The sequence below is a fragment of the Gadus morhua genome, chromosome 16 (genome assembly GCF_902167405.1).
Source record: "Gadus morhua chromosome 16, gadMor3.0, whole genome shotgun sequence".
NCBI classification, from domain to species: domain Eukaryota; kingdom Metazoa; phylum Chordata; class Actinopteri; order Gadiformes; family Gadidae; genus Gadus; species Gadus morhua.
Window position 1 is genome coordinate 377,884 of NC_044063.1, and position 14,439 is coordinate 392,322.

Genomic DNA, 14,439 nt, shown 5'->3' on the forward strand with positions numbered 1-14,439 from the left:
GCTGTCCAGTCCACCCGCAGTCCTTCACCCGCCGACACTGCTCCGGCTCGAGGTCCGGTGGCCTGGGTTTCCGGACCCGTTCCTCGTCCTGTTCCAGGAACTGGCCAGGTACGGCTCCAGCTGCGTTGCCCGGAAAACTTTGGCAGCTTAACCGCTGTCCTGGCAGCTGCTGGTTGCTGAGCTATTCTACATGATCCAATTTCAGAACACTGCTTTCAGTCTCTCATTTAAACATATTTGCACTTGGAGGAAATGCCCAGAACACAGAAAAAAGTGCAAAAAATACAGTATTAATGATTATGCTGCCGCATTGTGCGGTGATTTCTTTAAATAATTAGTATAAAAAAATTAAAAAAAACGTTTTTTCTTTTCTCAAGTGTGCCAGTGGTGGCACGCGTGCCCGGTTGCCGACCCTGACGTACAGTATCTGTTCCGTTTTCTCCCCACGGAAAGGGCAACAAAGGATATTACTCAGTATTCCACTTTTGTTTGTTTAATTCTCATAATGGGAAAGCAGGTAATAAATCAAGTGGCTGCAGACCGGGTTGAAGTAAGTACAAAGAAAACTAATCTTGCGCTTCCTTTTCACGGGGTAAACTCCGGTGACATGGACCCACAGCACACTCCTCTCTTAAATTACAATTAGGGCATTTAGCTGACGCTTTTATCCAAAGCGACTTACATCGGTTAATATACACATTGAGACACCAACAGAAGAGTCAACCAGCTCGTCAGGAGCAGTTAGGGTTGCGTCTCGCTCAGGGACACATCAACACTCAGCTAGGGATCGAACTAGCAACCTTTTGGTTACAAGACAACTGCTCTACCAAAATGTTCTGAATTGATTAAATCGCTGTTTAAAGTGTATCCAGTCCACCTTTCCGGAACTGGTCTAACTGGTTGGGTCTGTTAGTTCAACCAGCCTGGGGAGTGCTAGGCTTAAGGTTAGGTTTAGGGCTAGGCTTAAGGTTAGGTTTAGGGGTTATGGTTAGGGTTAGTGTTAGGGTTATAGTAAAGGTTAGGGCTTAGGGTTATGGTGAGGTCTAGGGCTACGGTTATGTCAGGGGCTTAGGGTTATGGTTAGGTTGAGGGGTTGTGGTTAGGTTAGGTTTAGGGCTTAGGTTTATGGCTAGGTTTAGGGTTAGGTTTAGGGGTTATGATTATGGTTAGGTCTAGGCCCTCTGTTTAAAGAGTCAATGTCATCTGAAGTCTCAAAGTATTCAGCAAGCAAGCGGGAGACTGGGCTGGGCGCCGTCGTGATTTAAACCTACACTTGCGATCCACACTGTGGAGACTTACTGTGGACCCTCACCTTCTGAAATGATCCACATGTGGAGACAGTGTGGACACTCACCTTCTGAAATGATCCACACTGTTGTCATTCGCCTTCTGGAAATGATGCATCCGAGCGTAAAAAAGAGACACCCATTACATGTGGTCTTGATTAGGCCAATTCCAAAACTATTCGCCAGTAAAAAGTTAATATTGTTAGCCTCATAGCATAATCGCCTGAGTAATATTTGAATGTTTATCTTGTATTTTTGCTTAAATGCCAAAGTCAAATAGATGACTCAAGCAAATATGTTTTCTTGGGATGTAAAAAGCACCCTGATTAGGATGTAGCCAAGGAGGCACAGTGAATCAGCAGAGTTAAAGAGTATAGGTAGTTGTCAAAATTTGGAGAAAATATGACTCAGGCAATTATGCTATCAGGCTAACGTCTGTATATGAGCATAATTATGATATCGCAAGTTAAAGTGTGCCATGCCCACCCCAAAATTCTTGAGACAAAATGTTAAAGGCCCACTATGCAACTTTTTTAGCCAAAATTACATTAAGTATGCAGGTTGAGAGTTATGCTGATGGTTCTGCATCCATTTCTGGGTTGATTGGTGGGTGTGTCATTTACCCATGTCGCCTCTCCAGTGAAAAAGCGCATATGCAACTTGATCTGTTCGGACCGACACAATCCGGATGTGACGCAGCGGAAGTATCCTCGGAAATGTAGTCAGATTGTAGTTTCGAAAATGCTTTACGGCACAGACACACACCCAAACATGGCACCGGCTAGATATAAACAGCCAGTTGCGAGGCAATTGTTGTCCGAGGTAGGAAACCCAAACGCCGCCGTGTTTGGGTGCATGATAGAGTTTAGATCGGGTTAGATTAAATAATCTCGGATATAAATAACGATCTCATCTCATCGTCATCCGTTTATCCGGGGTCGGGTCGCGGGGGGAGCAGCTCAAGCAGGGGGCTCCAGACTTCCCTTTCCCGGGCCACATTGACCAGCTCTGACGGGGGGATCCCGAGGCGTTCCCAGGCCAGAGTTGAGATATAATCTCTCCACCTAGTCCTGGGTCTTCCCCGAGGTCTCCTCCCCAATGGACGTGCCTGAAACACCACCAAAGGGAGGCGCCCAGTAGGCATCCTTGCCAGATGCCCGAACCACCTCAGCTGACTCCTTTCTAAGTAAAGGAGCAGCGGCTCTAATCCGAGTTCCTCACGGATTACTGAGCTTCTCACCCTATCCCGAGACGCCAGCCACCCTTCTGAGAAAACTCATCTCGGCCGCTTTTACCCGCGATCTCGTCCTTTCGGTCATCACCCAACCCTCATGACCATAGGTGAGGATAGGAACGAAGATCGACCGGTAGATCGAGAGCTTTGCCTTGCGGCTCAGCTCTCTTTTCGTAACAACGGTGCGGTAAAGCGAACGCAATACCGCCCCCGCTGCTCTGATTCTCCGGCCAATCTCACGCTCCATAGTACCCTCACTCGCGAACAAGACCCCGAGGTACTTGAACTCCTTCACTTGGGCTAAGGACTCATAAATAACGATAATCGGGTTAAATAACTTCACATGGTGTGTCTGGTGTGTTTCCAGCATTCGTAGGGTGTGTTCGAAACCGCGTACTTGCTTACTACTCCTACTAACTATGACGTCAAATTGAGTAAGCGAGAACTTAGTAAGCGAGTTTAGGTAAGCGAGTAGTATCCGAATGTCTTCTACTTCCGGAAAGATTTTGAGTAAGCATCGCTAGCTTACTAGACGTACTCAACCGCCCCAGAATGCACTGCGTCTATTCAAAAGAACAGTGGAAGCAATGGCGCTAAACGGGGAGCCGCAGCAGCAGTGCTTTTAATAATTGTTTTAACATATCACCGCAAATCCTTAGGTTGAAGGTGTACTGTGACGTTAAATGTGACGTTTATATGTTTATTTATAATATTTATTAACGGCGCCCGGCCGGTAGGTTATTGACACGTCATTTGATTCACGTCATCTGAGGTGGTTAAGTAAGGAAGGTCTTCTGAACGTCGATTACTCAAATGGATTACTCACTCATTATTTAAGGATTCGAGAAGTAAGCCAAATATTTAGTAGGTAGTAAGCAGTAAGCAAGTAGGCGGTTTTGAACACACCCGTAGTGTTGATCAGCAGAGAAATAGTCCGCCAAGACGTTGAGGTTGCTTTAGCAGCCAGACACTCTGTCCATGCAAGTGAACGGAGCGTTCACTCTTCATCATAACTATCAAACCAAACATCCTTCACATTCACCGAGCGAACATTCTGAAAGTAAAATGCACATTTCTCGCTAAAAATGTTTCCATAAACGCATTTAATGGCGTAACTATGTTGCTATTTCCACCCAGAAAAAATAAAGATGTCGGCCGTATGCTTCTGTGCAAGGGTCACTACTATGGTCACTACAGTAACGAATTGCTTTACGGCACAGACCCACAAACACGGAACCGGCTCGATATAAACACAAGTAACTAATGGATTGTTATATTCATCATAGATCAGCCGACTAAAAAGAGACAGAGAAACCCAATGTCGGAGGAACAGAAGAAGAGAAAAGGGAGACAGACCGACAGAGAGGCCAGACACGAGTAAACGTTGGGCAAGCTTTTCAGGAATAGCTCGAACTGAAAGAAAAAGAAGACTGCAAATCAGACGCCGACTCGGCCGTGTTGCTTTTGAAATTGAAAGTACCCTTGGGTGAACTTTGTCTGCGTAATATTCTTGATTCTGATAGTCTCTGTACACATGTGTTTGCTCAACCATTTTTTTGAGCCCTGTAAAAATTGTTTTCTCGACCGTTTTGTTGTGAGCCCTGTTTGTTTCTAGCTTGCTTGGTTGCAACCATATAAACACCTTTGTTTCCATGGGTGTTTTGCTGTTCGTCTGTCTCGTCCCCCAGATACAGACTGAATCCCCGAATCCAGGTTCTTGTTTATTTCGATTATTATGTTGGCCAAACCTCTTACACTGATTGTTCTGTTCAACCTAAGATAAAATAATTATAACCTAGGGTATAAATTCTCCCCGTCAACTATAAAAAATGATGGATTTATGTTTATTGCAATGCAAATACACCATTTTAAAAATGTATAACCTTGCCTACACTTTATGAACATCTATTTCGGACATGGCTCCGCGCATTCGCCGGCTTCTTTGAAAACAAATGCACAGGGCTCGCGTAGAAGAGCATGGGGAAGGGACGTCAACGAGTTGTTACGACAGTGTTGTGAAATATCTACTACGAAGCTTTAGGGGGCGCTGTGTAGAGAAATGTGCGTGCCAAAACCAAGAAAACAGCGAAGACATGCCCGAAGTTGCATAGTGGGCCTTTAACTAATTGAACCCTTACATAAACATGTCTGAGAAGATTAACATAATTCAGCGTAAATTGGCAGAGAAATAGAGGTCAAAAATGAAAGGGGGTTACAGTAAATGAATAGTTTATATGTGACCAACAGGTTAGTTAGTTAGTTAGTTAGTTCATACACAACAAAGCCTGTAAAATATATGCAAGGTTGAGTAACCCACACAAATGCCCTTACTGGTAAAATAGAGGTGTTTGTTGAATAAAAACAACTTTGATGTTTGAAATATTGGCGGGCACCACAAATAATTAATATTTTTCACCTCCACTGCTGCTTGATAATATTTTGTGCAGCAGATCTTGTGTTTTCACTTTTCAAAGTGAAAGTTACCCTCCAAAGTCTCCATGTGTCTGAAGATTTTTTGTGATGCCTAAGCCTACATGTTTGATGGCTGTAGACTTTGCTTTTTATCAACTAATCCTCACCTGAAACGTAAATGTTTTATTTAATAGAGTCTCTCATCTCAGAATCCTCATCATAGGGTTAGGGTTAATTAAAATTATTAATTATTATTATTCTTCATGTTTAACCTCTGTTTTCCTTTTATTCCTAGTCTGTTTTACATCGTTTTGAATGATGACTATATGCTCTGTAAGGTGACCTTGGGTGTCTTGAAAGGCGCCTCTAAATTAAATGTATTATTATTATTATTATTATCATTTATATAAATTGGAAGAGACCCGGAGCAGAAACATATGAATGTAACTCATCAGAAATGCTCCAGGGGGCGGTAACGACCAGCACGGATTAGGTCGGCCACATGCGGACTTGTTGATAAAAGCACGGCATGGTGGACGTCCAGTGAAGGAGAGCTGGCTGTGCTTGGTGAGTTCATGGTTCAAGAGCAATCGGCCACGTTTTGATTTATTCTGTTTTGACTAAACGTTTGTATCCTGTTCTGATATTCGTTATAGATCCAGGATTGTAACATATAGAACTATGCTACATGCTAACAACACTGTTCTGATATTCATTATAAATCCAGGATTGTAACATGTAGCATTATGCTAACAACACTGTTCTTGTTTACATCCAGGTTATGAGATTTAGCATTATGCTACATGCTTACAACACTGTTCTGATATTCATTATACGTCCAGGTTTTTCCGTATAGTATTATGCAACTTGTTAACAACACTCTTCTTACATTCATTTTAAGTCCAGGTCTTGACATATAGAATTATGCTACATGCCAACAACACTGTTCTTATATTCATCATAAATGCAAGTTGTGACGTATAGCATTATGCTACATGCCAACAACACCGTTCTTATATTCATCATAAATCCAGGTTGTGACGTATAGCATTATGCTACATGCCAACAACACCGTTCTTATTTTCATTATTAATCCAGGTTTCGACGTACAGTATTATGCTACATGGCAACAACACTGTTCTTATATTCATTATAAATCCAGGTTGTGACATATAGCATTATGCTACATGCCAACCACACTCTTATGATATTCATCATTAATCCAGGTTGTGACAAATAGCATTATGCTACATGCTAACAAAACTGTTCTGATATTCATTATAGATCCAGGTTGTGACACATAGCATTATATTATATTACTCCGCCTGTATCTTTCGGCATTGATGACTATTTATTTATTTATTTCAGCAGGTATTCAATTTGCATACCTGATTTCATACCTGATTTAAACAGCTGTTATTGAGAAATATCTGATTCCAAAATTGTTGTTATTGAGAGATTTGCACACATCGTCAGGCCAAGTTCCAAATCGAAGGTCTGCTTGATTGATGACTGGTATTTCTACTTTTCATGTATTTGCAATGCACTCGCTAAGCCTGTTGTTAAAATAAAATATGGAGGAAATAACTTCCCTATAAGGGACATCATATGACGAGTGTTGCGGAAGGCACTTCAAAAGCGTGCAGTAACATTAGGCTATTCGTTTATTTTTAATTCTTACTCACAATTAGTTTAGTTAACATGTTTTAATGTAGCTCAAAATATACATGTTAAAAATATCTATAAATTGTGGGTGTGGTCATACGCCAGTAGTTTCTGCCCCACCGAAATTGATGACTGGTATTTCTACTTTTCATGTATTTGCAATGCACTCGCTAAGCCTGTTGTTAAAATAAAATATGGAGGAAATAACTTCCCTATAAGGGACATCATATGACGAGTGTTGCGGAAGGCACTTCAAAAGCGTGCAGTAACATTAGGCTATTCGTTTATTTTTAATTCTTACTCACAATTAGTTTAGTTAACATGTTTTAATGTAGCTCAAAATATACATGTTAAAAATATCTATAAATTGTGGGTGTGGTCATACGCCAGTAGTTTCTGCCCCACCGAAATGAAGGGGCACCGCACGCTACTGTGTTTGGGTCTCGCGGAGTGAGAAACCTTGAAGTTACTGTGGTTACCGTTATACTATACCTTACTATATACTATTCCTACCGTTCAGAATTGAATACAGTTTGATGGTTGAATAAACCGTGGACTAGACACTGCCTCTGCCTCGTATTTGAGAACATTATAATATATAATATCACGGCCAAAAGCTGTGTGCACCTCCGGAATATTATGCACAGAATTGCAACCCTTTGGTTGCGACAGTTTTTAAGCACTCTCTACAAATGATGTGATTTTGTAATTCGTCAGACACCTTATATCCAAACCATTTCCATACTATGGAGCCGTTGGTCTTTCGCTTGCAAACAAGCTCCTCGGAGCCGCTTGTGCAGGCGGACTCCATAGCTGTGTTCGAAATCGTTCCCTATCACGGATATAGTGCACTATATAGGGTGCTCGCCATTTTGTAGTGGTGTTCGAATTCTCAGTGGTTAATTTCATGCACAATATAGTGCACTTAAAATTCCCTTATGAATAGTGAACGATTTCGAACACGGCTCATGTTTCGCGATTTCAAAAAGTGACGTGAGTCAGTGGAGGGGGGGGGGGGGGGGGGGGGGCAGAGACTGTGTGTGAGCGGAGGCAGAGCGGGAGAGACATAAGCAGAGTTACGAAATAGCAGGCGGCAGGCGCGGTTCGAAACTGGTGTTAGTTGGAACAAATGTGCTGTAATTTCAACGCAAATTAAATTATTTCGATATTGACGATATGGTCTCGTTTCATATCGCGTTTGAAAAAATATCGATATATTTTAAATATCGATATATCGCCCAGCCCTACTCTTCTGTCACACTCGGTGACAGCGTCTGGCAGCGCGCCAACTCTCGGTGACGGCGTCTTATAACGTTCTGTATATAATAGTATAATATAATTGTATACGTAATATCACGGCCAAAAGCTGTGCGCGTCTCCGGATGGCCGTAGCGCGGGGAGCTCGCGTAGGGAATGGGCTTCTCGGGGTTTGTTTGCCGGTGTTGCTATGGTTACCGGTCTTGTGAGTTCCAACGGTTTATTAGGTAGCCTATCTATTATTATTATTATTATTATTATTATTATTATTATTATTATTATTATATCTATCTATTATTATTTTTACATTTTTATTTTCTTAATTATAATTATATTATTCATTTTTACAGATTTTTTTTCTTACTGAAAAAATAAATAAAAAAAAACTCGGTGTTGGCCTCAACGCCGGTAATACGGTATACCGCGGCCACCCTACTGTGAGCTCTAATATTTTTCCGTTATTTTGAACATTGAGCCCCCTTTCTGGTTTGTCTAGGATGAAATAGAGTGGTTGAATCAAGTATCGTAGCGAAATACAGTTTATATCGTGCTTTGTACATCCCATTGATTTCTGTTGTTCACGACTGCAGGCCGACTTGTATCTTAGTAACGGTATCTCTTAGGTTAAAGCTCTTGTTAGGTTTCATCAATGTCAAATCTTAATCCTGTATTCTTACCCGTGTTCATTTAGATTTCCTGAGAGCCCAAATGAAGACCCCGGTGTGTGTGGTGCGCCTGCCCCGGGGCCCGGACCCCCACGGGCGGGGCTTCGACCCCACCTCGCCCCGCTACCTCGCCCTCTGCCCCTCCTCCCTCTCCACGTCCGGCGAGGCGGACCCAGTGGCGCTCCGGACGGAGCAGCGGACGCGGGCCATGATGAGGGAACGCTTCCTGCGCTGTCTCATCTCCATGGCCAACAAGAAGATCCAGTTCCTCATGTACGAGAAGGTGAAGGTGGCCGCCGTGTTCGGGGCGTCGGACATCGACGTGCTCAACTTCCAGGTTTCTGATCTGCAGACGCCCATCGGGGTCCAGACGGAGGCCCTGATCAGATGCCAGGATGTGATCTCGTACTCCTTTGATATGTGACTGTCAATGTTTTTCTATTTTGGATATTGCATAGTATTGTACCTCAGGTTATTGTCACTTATTCTATTGTAATGCTCTTGAATGTCTTTGATACATGTTAATAAGGGTGTGTACTTGCATTATGTTCTAAGCCTGTGCGTGCACTTGTTGGGCAGCAGTTTCCTGTTAATAAAAGGACCATTGCTTTGGAAAACGATTCCTTTTCCCCATCACTGGAGGGAGCTGCAGCCTCCTGTTTATAATCAACTCTCATTGCCTTCTGTTAGCCGTACAGGACAAGCTCTCTCCAAAGGGTTAGGACGGCCCGATTACAAACCCACATCTCTCGATGTTTTAATGATTTATTTGGACTTTCACATAAATGACTGATCATGCGTGTGTGTGTGTGTGTGTGCGTTCAGGGCTGCACACCTTCACAGCGTACCTGTGTGTTGGTACCTGTCTTATTCTACCTCTCCATGGAGACGGTCATCAACGGAGGGGTGACTCATCTCCCTCCAGGCCACGCCAGGGTATGACTGAAGCGGCGGTGACGTCAGAGGCCTCCAGTGATTCAATCAGGACCCCCTCAAGGACGACCAATGTTAATTTGATAAACACAGGCTCAGCTGCCTCTGCCAACAGCAGCTCTCAACTCCTCCGATTCACTGTGGGCCGTCTGAGATGGAGGCTTGGTGTTTTCGGTTCAACACAAGCATGTAAATCACCTCATTGTGTGCCAGGGCATGTCTCCGTGACGCATTAGTGCCGCACTCGCTGCGGCGTGACCCGCAGGCTCCTGTTTGTGTCGTTCCAGATTACAGTTCGATTATCTTTCTTAACTCTAGCTACTGATTTTAAATAAAAACGAGTTTTTCTCTTATCGTTGATGACTGTGTACAGTGTATGTGCATGTGTGTACACTGTGTTTGTGTGTGTGCCCTTGCGTTTGCCAGTGCATGCACACATGTACGTTAGTTACGGTGGTACATGGAATCTGCCCGCTCCGACAGGAAACCCATTCCACTCCTTCCTGTTTATAGCCCTCTCTCACATCCTGACGTGTCTGATAACTTACAAAAATACATGCCTCCACTTAATCACATCCTAGCCAATGCCCCGAGTCCAGCTCATAGAGAAACCTCTGGTGTCCTTTCAGAGGACCCTACCACCAGGGCCTAGACCCTACCACCAGGGCCTGGACCCTACCACCAGGCCCTAGACCCTACCACCAGGCCCTAGACCCTACCACCAGGCCCTAGACCATACCACCAGGCCCTAGACCATACCACCAGGGCCTGGACCCTACCACCAGGCCCTAGACCCTACCACCAGGCCCTAGTCCCTACCACCAGGCCCTACCACCAGGCCCTAGACCCTACCACCAGGGCCTGGACCCTACCACCAGGCCCTAGACCCTACCACCAGGCCCTAGACCCTACCACCAGGGCCTGGACCCTACCACCAGGCCCTAGACCCTACCACCAGGCCCTACCAGCAGGGCCTACCACCAGGGCCTAGACCCTACCACCAAGGCCTACCACCAGGCCCTAGACCCTACCACCAGGCCCTAGACCCTACCACCAGGCCCTAGACCATACCACCAGGCCCTACCAGCAGGGCCTACCACCAGGCCCTAGACCCTACCACCAGGCCCTAGACCCTACCACCAGGCCATAGACCCTACCACCAGGCCCTAGACCCTACCACCAGGGCCTAGACCCTACCACCAGGCCCTAGACCCTACCACCAGGCCCTAGACCCTACCACCAGGCCCTACCATCAGGCCCTAGACCCTACCACCAGGCCATAGACCCTACCACCAGGCAGGCCCTAGACCCTACCACCAGGGCCTAGACCCTACCACCAGGGCCTAGACCCTACCACCAGGCCCTACCAGCAGGGCCTACCACCAGGGCCTAGACCCTACCACCAGGCCCTAGACCCTACCACCAGGCCCTAGACCCTACCACCAGGGCCTAGACCCTACCACCAGGCCCTAGACCCTACCACCAGGCCCTAGACCCTACCACCAGGCCCTACCATCAGGCCCTAGACCCTACCACCAGGCCCTAGACCCTACCACCAGGCCCTAGACCCTACCATCAGGCCCTACCACCAGGGCCTAGACCCTACCACCAGGCCATAGACCCTACCACCAGGGCCTAGACCCTACCACCAGGCCATAGACCCTACCACCAGGGCCTACCACCAGTACCACAATAGTACTAAAACAAACTAAAGATACTAGTGGTGTTTGTTAAAGCAAACCTTTAGAAGCATGTTGATCACTGTTAAAGCCAAGCAACGAAGAGGCTCTCGCTGTGTAGACTAAGCAAGTCGGATCCTACAACGAAGAGGGTCTCGCTGTGTAGACTAAACAAGTCGGATCCTACAAGAATTCCTATTTTTTGTTTGGGGGGTCGGTGAGTCAGCGGCCGCCCGCCTGCTGGCCGTGTTGCCGGGGGAATGTTGGAGGCGCTCCAGCGATTGTGAGGAGCAGGCGGCTGAGGCAGGCCCCACTTCCCCAGCTCCAGCGGCCAGAGAGATAAGAAGATAAGCTGCCCTGGTCGCCCAAACATCAGCAAACCCCAAGATGGTTCAAACCGCACTGCGGCATCGTGTGGTCTGAGCAGGGGAAGCTGTCCCTAGCAGGACAGCACAGTGGCTGTTCGGCCATTACCCATCACCAGCACCCACCACTAGCCCCCATCACCATCCCCCATCACCAGCACCCATCTCCAGCACCCATCTCCATCACTGTCTGGACATAAAGTCCAGACAGGAAGTCAGGCATGGAGGCGGGACATGAAGGGAAGTGCCAATTAGTGCAAGATTAAAGTTGTCTCATTTATCTCCATGGAAGTTCAGAGAGAGCCCCTGTGTACTCCCTTCCCCACAGGAGTAAACAGAGGAAGACTAATGAGGATCTGTGCCCCGAGGGCCACGAGCCAGCAGGCTATGCTTCTGTCCGCCAGGGCCGCCATCTTGGTCCGTTGGTTTGTGTGTGTGGTAAGAGGAGGCCTTTCAGGAGGGGCCAGCTTTGTAGTGGGAAGCTAGTTTAAATCAGAGACGCCATCGCTGACGTGGGTCTGTTTATTTTGCTGTGGTCGTCCACTGAGGTAATGGGACGAGGTCCCATTACAGTGTCCGACTTGAGATGCTTCTGAAGACGCAATGAGTCTGACTGGACTGGGGCCGAGGCTGCACACCTGCTGTGCGTTGGGTCATCATGTGCGCGGGTTAGACCATCACCACACACTGAGTGAGTTCTCCTGCATGGATCACCAGGCCAGGTAACAAACCTTTACAAGAAACCGTCCATCACCACCAGCCTGTTCTCTGGAGGAGCTCGATAGAAGTCACTGGGTGGAACGTGCACCACCCAGGGGATGTGTAGCATGGACTACTCCATTAAACTTGGGCCTTGTGTCTCCGCCGTTCATCAGTGCCCTCCTCTCTGCTTCATCCGTTCTGCTTCACAGAGCGTCTGCGCGGCACTCTACAGCTCTGCTCCGGTTTGATTGCCTTCCTGCTCTCATCATTTTACTCTTTTCTTCCACATCATCAAACTACCGTTTTCTGGGTGGGCTTTGAATGCAAACGTAATTGCTTCTAATTGACCTCCACCTCCCCCCCCCCCCCCCCCGCACAGTTTTCCTTCTCCACCATCTGAATGTTTGTCGCACTGTATTCCCTATTACCTGTCATATTCTATCATACTGCCTCTCTCTCTCTCTCTCTCTCTCTCTCTCTCTCTCTCTCTCTCTCTCTCTCTCTCTCTGGTCTCTTTCTCTCTCTCTCTCTCTCTCTCTCTCTCTCTCTCTCTCTCTCTCTCTCTCTCTCTCTCTCTCTCTTTCTCTCTCTCTCTCTCTCTCTCTCTCTCTCTCTCTCTCTCTCTTCTCTCTGTCTCTCTCTCTCTCTCTGTGTCTCTCTGTCTCTCTCTCTGTCTCTCTCTCTCTCTCTCTATGTCTCTGTCTCCCTCTCTCCCTCCCCCTCTCTCCCTCCCTCCCCCCCCCCTCTCTCTCTCTCTCTCTCTCTGTCTCTCTCTCTCTCTCTCTCTCTCTCTCTCTCTCTCTCTCTCTCTCTCTCTCTCTCTTTCTCTCTCTCTCGCTCTCTCTCTCACTCTGTCCCTCTGTCTGCCATCCAACCGTCTGTCCGTCTAACGATGATTTATTTGTGTCAGGGACAAGGACGTCTGTCTATTAGCGAGTGACGCTGTGGTCCCCCCCCCCCCCCCCCCTCACCAGATTGGGGTCAGGCTCCTTGGCGGTGAGTCATCGGCGGACGGACTGGAGGACGGCACGTTGCCTGCCTCCCAGACACTCCCCCAAATCACCATGGTAACGCGACATTGTCTGCTCTCTACTGTCACATCCCTCAGCGCAGGGGGAGCTCTGGGCCGCCGTCAGCAGAGGTAGAGTTAAGGATGTGTGTGTGTGTGTCTAGACTAGAGTCACTCGTGGCCGGGCCCCGACCACGTCTTCCTCCACTTGTTTACTGATGTTATCTCTCAGTGGAGCTCTGAGTAAACAGCGAGTCCAGATAACAAGTACAGGACGTCTCCGGGGTCCTCACAGACCCCCAGCATCACCCACCTTATGCCCCCCGCTTCCATCTCTACCACACATAAAGAGACCCAGGAGACCCCCAAGATACCCCAAGAGACCCCCAATATACTCCAAGAGACCCCCAGGATACCCCAAGAGACACCCAAGATACCCCAAAGAGACCCCCAAGTGACCCCCAAGAGACCCCCAAGATACCCCAAGAGACCCCAAAGACACCCCCAAGTGACCCCCAAGAGACACCCAAGATACCCCAAGAGACCCCCAAGAGACCCCCAATATACTCCAAGAGACCCCCAAGATACCCCAAGAGACACCCAAGATACCCCAAAGAGACCCCCAAGTGACCCCCAAGAGACCCCCAAGATACCCCAAGAGACCCCAAAGACACTCCCAAGTGACCCCCAAGAGACACCCAAGATACCCCAAGAGACCCCCAAGATACCCCAAGAGACACCCAAGATACCCCAAGAGACCCCAAAGAGACCCCCAAGAGACCCCAAAGAGACCCCCAAGTGACCCCCAAGAGACACCCAAGATACCCCAAGAGACCCCCAAGATACCCCAAGAGACACCCAAGATACCCCAAGAGACCCCAAAGAGACCCCCAAGTGACCCCCAAGAGACCCCCAAGATACCCCAAGAGACCCCAAAGAGACCCCCAAGTGACCCCAAAGAGACCCCCAAGTGACCCCCAAGAGACACCCCCAAGTGACCACCAAGAGACCCCAAGAGACCTCCAATATACTCCAAGAGACCCCCAAGATACTCCAAGAGACCCCCAAGATACCCCAAGAGACCCCAAAGAGACCCCCAAGATACCCCAAGAGACCCCAAAGAGACCCCCAAGATACCCCAATAGACCCCCAAGAGACCCCCAAGATACTCCCAAGAGACCCCCAAGAGACCCCCAAAAGACCCGCAAGAGACCCCAAGAGACCCCCAAGAT

At 47.4% G+C, this 14,439-nt stretch overlaps 2 protein-coding genes across 3 annotated transcripts in view; both read left to right on the top strand.

The window, feature by feature from the left end:
- Window positions 1-5,394: 5,394 nt before the first annotated feature.
- Window positions 5,395-9,810, top strand: gemin7 (gem (nuclear organelle) associated protein 7). Of its 2 annotated transcripts, XM_030381998.1 has the most exons (3): window positions 5,395-5,499; window positions 8,546-8,802; window positions 9,345-9,810. In XM_030381998.1, the coding sequence occupies exons 2-3, from the start codon at window positions 8,563-8,565 to the stop codon at window positions 9,459-9,461; spliced, it is 357 nt and encodes a 118-aa protein (XP_030237858.1). In that variant the 5' UTR covers window positions 5,395-5,499; window positions 8,546-8,562; the 3' UTR covers window positions 9,462-9,810. The 2 variants fall into 2 exon arrangements, with proteins under 2 accessions (XP_030237858.1, XP_030237857.1); XM_030381997.1 differs by having other exon boundaries at window positions 8,546-9,810.
- A 2,391-nt stretch (window positions 9,811-12,201) lies between these two features.
- The window catches only part of LOC115561014 (extensin-like), a 2,365-nt gene continuing 127 nt past the window's right edge, over window positions 12,202-14,439 (top strand). Inside the window, exons 1-3 of the mRNA XM_030380786.1 lie at window positions 12,202-12,218; window positions 13,558-13,833; window positions 13,900-14,439. The exon at window positions 13,900-14,439 is cut by the window's right edge and continues 127 nt beyond it. Of these exons, the coding sequence (XP_030236646.1) occupies window positions 12,202-12,218; window positions 13,558-13,833; window positions 13,900-14,439 (833 nt within the window). The remainder of the gene's footprint in view (window positions 12,219-13,557; window positions 13,834-13,899) is intronic.